Consider the following 13,299-nt stretch of genomic DNA (forward strand, 5'->3'; position numbering starts at 1 on the left):
TGTAATTGCTACTGATCTCAACAATTAGTCTTTCTTTTACATCAAATATAAGTACAACCACAAGATCAAATGAGATGATATAAAGAATAGAAAATTGAATTACCATTTTATTTAATACGAGTTAAACAAATACAACTACAAGGCTACAACCACAAATATATGATAACAAATTCTAAAACAATTCCTAATTTCAACGGTTTTACCTACAACAACCCTAATTAATAAACAAATAACTGATGGAGTAGTAAAAACACACCCTGTGCGATGACCAACAAAAAATATTAGCATATAAACAAAAACTAATCTAGGGAATCAATATGCAAAGAATACATATTAGCCTATTAGGTGATTAGTGACTAAAATTAGAATTGGCATATATGCAACATATGTTGGACTTCTAAAACAACATCGTATAATTAACAACATTGTTAGTGGAGAAGATCCTCGATTTGCTGTTTAATTGATGGATCTGCCTCATAATCATCACAATGTTCTTCAAGTATTGGAAGAAGTTCCAAGGGAACTAAACACTGCTCCTTTGCATATAGCTTCTCTTGAACTATACTTGATGACAAAATTGGAAGGTTGCTTAAATTGGCCTTTTTGTCATTATCCTGCAAAAATTGACAAATCCAAATACATATTCCAATTCAGATTACGGATTTATAGTGTACACCAGCAAACACATGTAAATTCAATAAACTCATACTAGGGGTCGTATCTTGATCATTAATATCTATTCATCAACATCGATTAGACTATTGCGTTGTTCACAAAATATTTACAAAGCATATTGTAACTTGCCTATAAATTAAAAAAATAAAAAATAAAAAAGTGACAAATAACTAAATAAATAAATTAGTCTTCCTAAAAAAAAAAGTTAGTCAAATAATAACTGTTTTCCTATTATTATGCCTAAAATAGTGGTTTTAATTTTGACAGCTAAATAATGGATAGTAACAAATTTTTATTTAGGTCACAAGCTTGTCTAATAACTGCTATAGCAATCAAAGCACTACCAAGGTTAGTAAAAAAAAAAAAAAAAAAAAAAAAAAAGAAGCTGAAATGTAAAATCAATTTTAGAACTCTGATAATAATAATCTATCTCTTAAAAACACAGACAATAAATTAAATAAGGATAACAAATGTTTGCAAAATCAACTACTAAATCGATAATGTTCCAAAAGAAACTGTCATGTTAGTACAAATCTTGTTTCATTAATTGTTACAAGAGAGCAACTTTTGAAAGGAAAAATAGGGGAGCAATTCAACATGTTTTGATAAGATATGATAACATGACTATTATATACAAGTATATTAGTGAGTCACTCTCATTATTGTATTCTTGCAATCAATATTTGACTCGATCATTGTTGGTGCTCAATTGACACGTGACACATCAAGAGAACTCAACTTGACTCAATCCGAAAAAAACATAACATAACACTTCATACCAATCAATTCGAACGACTTGTTTGTGACCTTTAAATCTTGTCTAGGAGCAATTCTAGATATTGCTTTTATATCAACAAAATAGTGCAATAATAAATCCTAATTAATATACTAAATCATGATTCTTTAATAGAAATAGAAAAAAAAAAAAATCAGCTAAAAAACAGAAGAAAAAAGAGCTGAAATAATAAAAATGAGTAATATACAATCAAATCAAATGAAAATTACCTGTTGTAATGTTTTGATAGACTGAAGAATTCCCATTTGAGCTTGCATAAACTTGACATATTTAGCAGCAGCTTGAAACATTTCAGCAGTATTCATCTTATTACCTCCAGGAATCAACTTCCCTAATTCCTGAGTTTTCTCAGTGATCTTCCTCCTCCTTTCTCTAGCTGCCTTACTCTGAGCCGATACCGCCTTCGCCTTATTTCCATTACTCCCACACCCTTCATTAAAATTAGCTCCACCCTCATTTCCATTGCAACAGTAACCATAATTGTGGGAATTGTTGAAATTATCATTCACATAATCAACACTATACTCCGGCACCGCGAGAGCTTCAGGAATGTAGGATTCATTGAAACAGGGGAGATGAGCTGAAACCCTCTGTTTCTTGTAAAAAGGGGTAGTGAATTGAGAGGGGTAATAATCATTATCCTCGAATGAGAGAATTTCCTCGGCCGGCACGATCACTGGAGGCTGGAAATCGACATATGAGAATGGGGAGAAGTTGTTATTGCAGTTATGAATGTTGCAATCATAGTTGAAATCAAGCTGTTGTAAAGGGATGGGATCAAACAGGGGTTCATCGAAGTCGAAAAGCGAAGGAGGCAGAGGATCAAAACAGAGGAGCTCTGTTTCAGTAGGTGGTGAAAGAATGTTGTTAGGATCTTGGAAATGAAATTGGTGAAAAGGGTAAGATTGGTTAAGGAAGTAGTTAGGATTTTGCCAATCTAAAGCCATAGATTTGTTGTCTAAGCTGAGGAAAAACAGGGGATTTAAGAGAGAAAGAAAAGACTGAGCAAAGACTAGAGAGTAGAGTTGAGTAAGAGAGAATGAGAGGAGTAACTGCTATAAACTGCTAGAGAGAGAAAGAGAGGAAGAGGAGAGAGAAAGAGAGAGTGAGAAGTGGGAGAATAACTGTCACTAAACTTTTGGAGGATCCGAGGTTTGAGCAGTTAGGGTTTTCAGGGGGTATATTACATTTCATTCGCGCCTTTTTTTTTTTTTTTTTTTTTTTTATTATTATTGTTTTGTATTTTTTTTAAGGTTGGGGATAATGCAAAATTACAATGTGTAATTAATTTGGTTTAAAAAAAATCCTGATCTTAATTCAAAGATTAATAAAATTAATACAGTACAGAAAAATGATGACTACATAAATATTACTGAGTAAATTAAATTCAACACTAATTATGTTCATATGTTGTTTTATGAATATTTTTACCATGCATAATGCATTTTCAAATTAATACGGAGTACTAACTTAGAAAATATATTTTTTTTTCGACAGGAACTTAGAAAATATATTAAATGTTTATATGTAGTAGTATTATGCAATTAAGTATTACAATTTTCTTGTCAAAAAATGTTGCAATTTTGTTGTTTTTGAATAGAGTATTACATAAATTAAATAATCCAACTTTTATTTGGTTCGTTATGAAAGGTTTAGATAACGCCATAATGGACTTATATTGCTAGAATTTTATGTCCCATACAACATATATAGGCTAAAATCTTTTCATTTCTCACGACTAAAGTGATTGATGTTAATAAAATCCAATATAGTATGTCTACCATATTTTAATAGATGGGCCTCATGTAATTTATAATATGGAATACTCGGTATTTTAACAAAATCTTCTTCAGTTATATATATATTGGGTTAAGTTGTTCGTAATTTCAACTGCGTAATTGAATTTTGTACTAGTTTTTCTTACCTTAATTATTGGGTTTTTTTTTTTTGCTGGACTAGAATCATAACAACTCACTTTTATTTGAATGATAATGTAAGGGCCTCAAAAGGCATGGATCATGAGCTAGAGATTACTCACGGTCGGTCCAATATCATTTTAGATTTATGCCCATACAACAAAGTAAACATAATACTACTTGATGGATCGATTTTACATTCAACAAATAAAAAATGCTCCTCCCGTTCAAAAAAAAAAAATAAAAAATGCTCCTATATGAAGTGAAATTTTGCAATAAATTATCAACTTTATGGCATTCTAACCAATGTATTCTAATTTTAGGAATATAATAAAATGCATTTGTCATAAATATTATAGTATGAGTTTCACTATTTATTTTTATATCCGTCAATTATAATTTAGCCTTTCTTTAGAGTACTAAAATTTTACTTTAACCTAAAAGTTAATGTAAATAAAAAATGTAAATAAAAAATAAAACGTGTTTAAAAAGCAAATAATGCTACATCTATTTGATGGATAATACAATAAGGGTTGATCCTTAATCCTAAACTACACACTTGTTTAATTAATTTACGTAGTAATTAACAAGATTTAAAACTTCATTAGCATTAGCATTAGCAACATCAACACAATTTTAGTCCATAAAATTTACATTTTTTTTTGACAGGCATAAAACTTGCAATTTTATTTAAGTAGAAAAATAATTATACATGTATCAAAAAAAAAAAAAAAAAAAAAAAAAACTCAGTTTTCTTGCTGAGTACTCGCAAAATATCTTAGTAACTTTGTTTAGAGGGAATATTTCTTAACTAACTCCTCCATATTAATCTCTCAAATCATTCCTTAATTTTCTGTCTTCTTCCCCAATCCACGCCCTCTCTATTTTTTTTTTTTTTACCCAATCCCCAATCCTCTTTCCTACAATTTCTCTCAAATCATTCCTTTATTTCTCATTTTTATTTCACACCCCTTATGAAGCATTTAGGGAATTCAATTCTTGTATTATTTTTTTTTTGAAACAATTCTTGTAATTTTACTTTAATTGTATATGTGTATCACTGTTTGTCACACAATATACAATGTTAATAAAATAATTATTAAGATTATAAATTAAATAAAAATAGATAGATTAATTCGCAAATAAACTAAGGGCGATGGTCTAAAAAACATCGTTAATACCTACGACAGCCTTCGGTCGTAATTTGAGTGTTGTAGTACGCATGGTCATAAAAAAAATTGACTTTTACACGGTGTTTTGGAATGTTAGCAACTATTGTTACAGGCACAAATAATATTCAATGACAGCCTAAAAACCATCACCATGTTATGACGGCCAGTAAAACATCTTTGTAAGACAGAGTTTGGATTTTAGGGATAGATTGTAACTGAAAGCATGTGGATTCATAAACTAAAAAGGACCTAGAAAACTCCTGTACAAAGTAACAAGGGAGAAGATTAGTTAAAGTCTAGGTTATGCATTAACCTAATACAATTTTTGGGGAAAATTAATCTTCTAACATGTGATCATGGAACGCGCTCGATATGTTCTCATCATACAGGCAGTAGAAAATCAAAAGCTATCAAACCCACCAAGGTTTTGTAGCAAGTCCTTCTGAGAATACATATCTAAATTTAGAGCTGTATGGTAACCACTCTATTACCTGAGATGCTTTCTTGCAGTTCTTAGAATCAAGGCATCGCTGAATTGAGTCTTGGAGCTTCTTATCAACATTCTTGCAAACCCACTTGAGAAGTTCGTCAGTTCCTATGGAAGCTTCTCTTGAATACCTTTCGAGCATCTTTGGCAGAAATACCTTCTTTGATTTCTTTATAATTATGTTGGATACAAGAAACTCCCTAGTTGCCTGTTCTAACTCGTCTTTGACATTGGCTGCTGTGTAGACCTTCAGCTGGATGTCATAGATACGCAACTTTATACATCATGAGTAATAATACATAACAGAAGCAGACTGACAGAGCAAATATAAATGCAAAAAGTTTCCATGGTTTAGGAACACATTAATTAAATTTATCAAAGCCCAAATGTTTCAGATAAATGTCTAGGTTAATTTTGTCCTAAGCCGCATGATAGACCTTAATCACCTTATCAACTGTGATTAATGCATTCAAGTCAGTCCCATCTATACGACAGTAAAGATTGAGACTTGTGTTTACCGTTTATAGCTTTATACCACAACAATAGATAATGGAGATAGTCCAAGAGCAAGGAAGTTACCACAGGATCGGAGTAGGCTCCAGTGCAGAGTGCAAAGCAAACAAGGGATTGTGAATAAGGAAGACTGAGTTTTGAGCTAAGGAGTTGCTTCTCATCTCCAGATTTCTTTCTGAAGGCAGTCGATAGAAAGGTTTCAACCCACTGCACAAACAAATACTACTTAGTGAAGGCATGTTTTTCTTCGACTCCTATGCAACTGAATCAAAAAGATTGCATAGCTGATGCTGATAAACAATAAAAAAAATTTAAAATTGTGAAAATGCAAGAATATCATCCAAGCAGACATAGGAAATTATCCTGCAACAGTAAAAAAAAAAAACTTTCCGCAATCACTCTATATCTAATCTTTTCCAGTTAAAATTTTAGTTTGATTTCACACCACTGTTTTCTCTCTCCAAGTTTCATAAGGAAAAGGAAATGAAGGATGCTCATGTACAAACTTTTCTACAAGGGAAGGATGCCAGTCTACCATTCTCTCATTCAGATCCCTGCAACGCAATTTGGCAGGCACATATTTATTTTTAAAGATGCGAGTAAATATCAGTCTAACAGGATAGAGGAGGAGGTGAAATCAATAGATGATAGCAGTACATTACTCAATTCCAAAAAGAAGCTCTCTTTATGTTAGAGGTCCAGTTTAAGAAAATACTGGAAGGTTTGAAAAATAAAACCTACTTTCCTTATGGATATCGGGAAGAGAGAGAAGTGTGTAAATAGGAAGGTTCGAATAAGTACATAAAGCTATACACATACATCTTCATTATTTTTAGGGATAGTAAAGTCACTTAATTAAAGGACAGCCAACAACAAATAATGATTCTTTAACATTATTTTGAGTATTAACAAAATTTTGAAGGCAAATCCATATGAATCAAGTATCAGGACACAAGCAGATGGCCAGTTACAATCTGGAGACTACATTCCTTAAGCTACATTAATGATAGAGAATAGCCAGAAGCAATTACCCCACCAACTCGAGGTGTACGAAAGCAGAAGATTGAGTGTTCTATGGCATTTGCAGTGACAACTATGCCACCAATGTTGTAGCCCGCCTGCACTACACAGAGAAACCTGTCAATTCATCAGGTTTTATGGTGTAAAAATTTGTGAAAATACAGAATTATTATCGAATCATTAAGCTAAGAGACTAATAGTATCCTTGAAAATAAGAGCTTTAGCAACCCCTTTTATGAATTACATCTTTTATTTGAGAAGCCAACCTCTCAGATATGAGAAGCCAACCTCTCAGATATAAACACAAACACAATTATTTAAAGCCATTTCTTAAGAATAATGCTGTTCGAAACCTTACTAAAGCTATCACTAAGAACATGTAGCTACATGTAGCTCGAAAATTAAAGAAATTTGGTCAAAGGTAAAGCAAAAATACACATATGTTTCTGAATCATCAATTTAATCCTGATCCTCACTATTCATGAGCTAGACAAAGCACTATGCGAAACCTTATAACAAAATCATGTATCATGCGTGACAAGGTTCAAAATTTAAATGGCTTGTGGTATCATCCACTCCAGGTACAAACATAATAGGTCACCCTTGACCCCCTTTACAAGACTAAGGATCTTGTACTGTTCACCTTATTTCCACTTATTTAAGGGTTTATAAGTTGAGACAAATTCAAATAAGGATTAATAGGTTTTGATACCCTCTGTTCCTAAATACTTGCAACACTTGCCTCTTTTGTCTGTTTCTAAATACTTATTTTGGCATGGGTCTCCACAATTATTTTATTGTTTCTTTTTCCCACTAACCCTACTTGCACTAATTCTTTATTATTTCTCTCTTCCACAACAATTAAAAATAACCCCATAGCCCCCGTTAGCTCTACTTGTAGATTAGTTTGTTCAATTCAATATACTACCCCCCAAGCTTTCCTAAACTACACGCAAACACATGTATTGCAAGCATTTAGGAATAGAGGGAGTAGTACATGTTCTAGAACAATAAGTCTAAATAACTTTCATCAAGGGTCACCAATAGTTCAATTTACAACTAAAATAAGTAAAATAAGTTATAGTAAGTGAAAATCAAGTGAATAAAATGCATCTCAAACCCAGCTTTTAAGCTGTTTAGTTGGGTTGATCAAAATGTTGCAATTTATTATTTGGATCCCTTTCAAACAGCAGGATCTAAAAGAACCCTTGAAAGGAGGATGGTATTGAGAATTGCAGGAAAAGAAAAAATGTTTCTTTGATATCAAAGTGACTTTATTTGTAAGGGACACATTGCCTAATATGCCAAATAATATCCCTTGTCAATAAAGCATGACCTGATGCATCAATAAGAACATCATGTAATTGCACTACCTTGTGAAACAGAGCTAGTCTTCTCAGAGAGCTATGGGGGATTCCGTACGCTAAATATGCCTACAAAATACAAGGATCAAAGAGTTAAAATGAAGACATATAACATGCAAAAATTAAACAGCAATTTCATATTGTAATCCATACATGCATTATGAGTGAATTATAGATGTTGATCCAAAATGCAATCTGGGCTTCGACTTCCATTTGGCTCACATTAACCCTTTTCAGTTGCTCAACGAGTTCTCTGCAAGTGGAAATAAAGGATTGCGTTCAAAATTTACACATACTTTAAAAGTTTCATGTGTGTAAGATAGAAGTACCAAACATTTACGCCACTGATCAGAGAAAATATATGGTGACTTAGTAAACCTGAAATTTACAAGTATTCATGGATCTAAGATCCAAAACTTTACTTTAAAAAAAAAAAACCAGCGCAATGACAGCATACCTATCCTAAGTTCCAATTACCCTTTTGCAAAACAATTGGATTGTATAACACAAACTTGTAAACAGCACATTACAGTTTTGGGTTTGACCACATATAAGGAGCCTTGCCACTTTGCCACTAATGAGGGAAATATTCTCTTCCAGGCATAAGGGTAATGTTTAATAATGAAACCCACCTATAGCTGGTGATTGCATAAGATGCACGAGAAACTTGTTTTTTTTCAGTTGGCATTGAGGATATCTCTAGCATGGATTTCGAAGTATGTTTTTTCTGGCTGCCAAGCTGGGGATTAAAATCACCACAAGACTTTGCAACACCAGATGATTGATGATTCTTTAAATTTTCCGAGCTTGTTGATGCAGCACTGCAAAACCAGCAGTAAACTGCTGCCATACACTTAACCATTTCCTCAGACAATTTGCTAGGGCACTGATGAAGGTAATCCTTCAATGTTCGCACACCAGAATTCTTCACCATGTCTGATGACTTTCCATGAACCTGAAAAGCACAAAAAAGAAATCTAAGTAGAAGTGTAGAACAAATATCAAAGTCACACTTAGAGGGGGCAGAATGGGAGGGGGGGGGGGAGAGAGAGAGAGAGAGAGAGAGAGAGAGGTTCAGGCACAGCCTAATAAGAATAAATTACAGCATGTTGAACTAGTTGAAGACAGCCAGGTCAGTGGCAGATGAAAGAGCCTCTGACTAATTCAGACATTTAAATCAACCTTTTGGCAGATGCCATCATTACAACAGGACAGATAAAATTAACTATAAGGAACTCCTCATCTCCATACACGAAGGCAGGAAAATCAATGCAACATGATTTAAATAACAACAAAAACAACCCAAGTGCTGGTGATGCTGGTCTAAGGCCTAACTTTCTTTAAGGTTAGGGTCTGTTAAGCCATCTGAAAATAAACTTTTGTTTCTGAAAAGTACATTTCCTAGAAAGTGATTCTAGAAATCTAGAGAAACATTTATTAGGAATAGAATTTCTTGCCACCAAATCTAACAAACAGTTGTGAGAAACAGAAACAGAAACAGTTTTACATTGTTTTACCAATTGTGTACTAATAAGAGTTGCTGCTCAACAAAAAAAGAGACAAGTACATACAAGGTTACCTAAAGTTACTCATTTTCCCCACCCCTATGATCCGTTTCTTATTTTCTTCATCAACACACTGCTAGAACCTCATGTCACCTCCCACATTTTCTCCTGCACATTTATCTCAACATACACATCTTTGCTACTCTCAAATTCCTAACCGACCTTCCTAAATGCCCTGCATCCGACCTATATGAACCCAAAGCACCTATTTCATCACCTGAATTCATCTTTGTAGTTTTCACTTCTTAAAATGGTGTGGTGGCCAAGTTTGAGTATACCTAATCTATATAACTATATTTGAATGCCTCAGCTCTAATAAGCCTATCCCAGCCCAAGAAGTTAAACACTTGTTTCCCTGGCATTGATATCAAAGCAATAGTACGAATACAGACTCCAGTCTTGAGTTCAATTTGCTGGGGTGGAGCGAGGGTAGGGTGGGGTAAAATAAACAAATCCGACGTTTTTATCAACAGAAATTGTGGGCCATTTTACAAACAGGCCAAATTACTATGTATTACTTCGTATTATTCATAGAACTCATATCAAACATTTAAACCTGCCATATCCCCCTCCCTTTCTACATGAATAAAAGTATCCATTTGCAGCTATTATACCATATGAACATCAAGTGCCAATGTAAGTGCATGTTACATGATGAGATTTTCTTTGATTATAATGCATATGTAGACATTGATGTGAGAGTTTTACATCATCAGTCTCATTACATCATTTCAAGCTTCTGATATCTACTCACTATAAAGAGAAGACTATAAATTAAAGAGTTGGCAATTACCATCAAATGTAATTTATGACAATGATTAATATCTGTGGCTCTGTGCTACATGATTAGGGGACTGTAACAATGCATATATAGCTATTTATGTGAAAGTAATAGGTCATCACATCATTTCAAACATCTAGCATCCACTCACTAATCACTACAAAGAGAAGGAAATCAATTATAATTTGGCAATTTCTTTTTTCATTTTGTTGACCAAGACAAGATTTGATAGGGACTCTAGATAGAAATTATTATTAAAAAATGGTACTAATTCATGATTTCATGACCAAGCGAAGCAAAAAAAAAAAAAAAGTGTCTGGATTCTAGAAAATACCTTGATCTGGTTAGAACAGGGCTTCTCATTATGGATGTCTATTTTTCCTACGCATAATGAGCCATGTTTAATCTTGCCATCTTTCTTTGCAGAAATGTTTTTTAACGAAAGACCTCGCAAAGGGAATTTCTTCGAGGAACAAAATGCGCTTGAAATTATGCTAGGATGCTTTCTTGGTTTATTTTTAGTATGAACAGGAGAACTCAAGCTAGATGTTTGCACAGAAGATGGCTGACTGGCACACTGATCAAAGATATTCCTGTAAAGAGTAAGAACATGCTGCTCTCTATTGGATACCTCTTCTTCAAGTAACTCAATCTCGGCAATCAGCTCCTTCGCCTGATAAAATCAGAGAAGTTAACAACAGTAGTTTCCAATTAAGACACCCAAAAGACAAAATAACCATTAACTTGCACCTTCTACTTTCTTAATAAAAAATATTCCACAAAGTGCAAGTAAGCAAAAGGATTCAAGCTCCTAAGTCAACTATGCCACTAGTGGATCAAGGCATGGTTTTATTGAGGACCCTAATGCAATTAATTACTCACAAATTCATTTAGTTAAATTCCTATATTATAAGATCTTTATTGTTCATTTGTATTGATATTTGTTCCAAGTTTCCTCAATGATCAAAGCTAATATGATTACAAACATTTCCACAAGTGGGAGTCATTAAGCATCAGTAGGTTTAAAATATTAGAGTCTTTGTTTTACCTGAGAGGCAAAATGCCTATGACCTGGCGACAAAGCACTAGAGGCCCGACCAATTGCTTTCTCCAGCATAATGCGCATAGACTTCTCTTGCTGCAAACGTGATTGTAGTAAATATACCTGCAATTAGCATTACACCATGCATAATTATGTTAAGCACATTATATAACAACCCTATTACAAGTTGAGATTCCTACTTCATAACAAGAAACCAGAATACCTACTTGCTAAGACATCTATCCCTTTCTCCTTAAAGTGAGATTAGATAATCTTTCAAAATTAGGATTACTTAGTTAAATTCATTCATTCGCCAAACTAACTTACATCCTTTTCCAAAGAGGCACGGTGATTTGATGAGCTTGTACTCGAATCAATGGATCGCCCTATGAAAGTCCTTGTTGAAAATGGTGAGTCCTATGAACAACAAGAACCCAAAAAAACATGTAATTCGTCAAAGTAAACCATACTCATCATCCAAAAATAAATAAGCAGACAACAAGATTCAAAACTTCGACATATAATTTTGTAACAATTTTAACATCTTATAGTCCAACCACCATACAGTGAAGCTGGATTCAAAACCAATAAGGAGAATATGTGGTCTTACAAGTGATAAATCATGGTTGCACTCAATAGAATAAGGAACTCCAAATCTTGATATATCAGCTTTCTTGTCTGAAGCACTGAAGTGAGAAAAATGGAGACATTAAGGCAGCAATATAAACACCCCAATATGGTATACTACTCTACTCATACATCAATTTGTTCTCATTTGGAGTACTAATACTAAATAGCATCCAAACTAGCACCATATACATCACATAGTAACACAAATTTTTCCATGCTAAATTGATAAAAGCACCCATCAAGTTACTGCATTGCAGGATTACCATTTTTAATAACTTCAAAGCTTTGATTTTACCAAGATCTAAAACCAATTCACAGCCAATGATAAGCGGAACAAAGTCCGAAAATTTCGTTAAGCATGAAAATTATCTCAGCAGCTATAAAGTGCCAAACCAATTAACCATATACTAGTAAGTAGAAACTGGCACAAAGCTACAAAACACCAACAAAAATATAGACTAAAGTCCTGGCCCATGAATATATGCATAAGTGCACAACTAATTAAGTACCAATATACCATATAGAAATTCAACAGCCCAACTGAACAACATAAACAAATAGGCCAAATTAACTTGATTTTATCAGTTAAAACAATTTTTTTAAAAATATTTAAAACATAACCCAAGAAAATTAAGAATATAATAATGGGCTTATAATAAGCAATGTTGTCACCTCCTTGAACGCCTATGATGAATTGAAACCCCATTCTCTCTCCTCCCACCAACACATTCATCTTTATCTATGCTCAAACCCTCCATTAAAAACCTCAAAAGATTGAATTTTTTTCCTGGGTTTCTCTTAAACAGTCAAAATTGTACCAAAAAACCCCTAATTTCCAATTCCCAACATCTGAAAAGTGGTAAAATAGGTGAATAAATTGAAACCAATTCACTGTTCTCCAACTAACAAAATTAAAGAAGAGTTAGTGTAGTAAATGTTGAAGGACAACTGATAAAGACTACTCAATCAACTTTCACATTAAATATAAAAAAGTTGGAGGTAAAAATTTGAAATTGAAATTGAAATTGAAATTGATTAAATTGATTTATTTTTGGTGATGATTTAGAGTTGAGAACCCAGTAAATAGATAACACGAATTACCTTAAAAAAGTGGGACAAAAGAGCAAAAATTGAAGAAAACAGAAGAGCAGATAAATTGAAGGAATTGGGGTAAGTTGTGTGAAGTTGGGAGCATTAAATGCGAGAGAAATTGAAGAAGCATTTAATTTTCTCACCTGCAACTGCGTGTGAAATATTTCTGAGGATTTCTCTTTGAAAACGGAAATTTGAACAAGCTGATAATGATGATTGATGATATTTTATTTTATTTTATTTTAT

General features: G+C 33.2%; 2 protein-coding genes across 2 annotated transcripts; both read right to left on the minus strand.

The window, feature by feature from the left end:
• Positions 1–109: 109 nt before the first annotated feature.
• LOC110722534 (transcription factor bHLH52-like) lies at positions 110–2,418 on the minus strand. The gene is made up of 2 exons (XM_021901803.1): positions 1,672–2,418; positions 110–614 (listed from the first exon to the last, which is right to left on the minus strand). Exons 1-2 carry the CDS (start codon positions 2,416–2,418, stop codon positions 429–431), a joined length of 933 nt encoding a protein of 310 aa, XP_021757495.1. The 3' UTR covers positions 110–428.
• A 2,132-nt stretch (positions 2,419–4,550) lies between these two features.
• On the minus strand, positions 4,551–12,896 carry LOC110722806. The gene is made up of 11 exons (XM_021902106.1): positions 12,634–12,896; positions 11,942–12,017; positions 11,659–11,748; positions 11,338–11,454; positions 10,624–10,962; positions 8,576–8,898; positions 8,097–8,196; positions 7,953–8,012; positions 6,591–6,677; positions 5,626–5,766; positions 4,551–5,299 (listed from the first exon to the last, which is right to left on the minus strand). The coding sequence occupies exons 1-11, from the start codon at positions 12,717–12,719 to the stop codon at positions 4,970–4,972; spliced, it is 1,749 nt and encodes a 582-aa protein (XP_021757798.1). The 5' UTR covers positions 12,720–12,896; the 3' UTR covers positions 4,551–4,969.
• Between the last annotated feature and the right edge of the window lie 403 nt (positions 12,897–13,299).

This window comes from Chenopodium quinoa, unplaced genomic scaffold, assembly GCF_001683475.1.
Source record: "Chenopodium quinoa cultivar QQ74 unplaced genomic scaffold, ASM168347v1, whole genome shotgun sequence".
In the NCBI taxonomy this organism is placed as follows: Eukaryota; Viridiplantae; Streptophyta; class Magnoliopsida; order Caryophyllales; family Amaranthaceae; genus Chenopodium; species Chenopodium quinoa.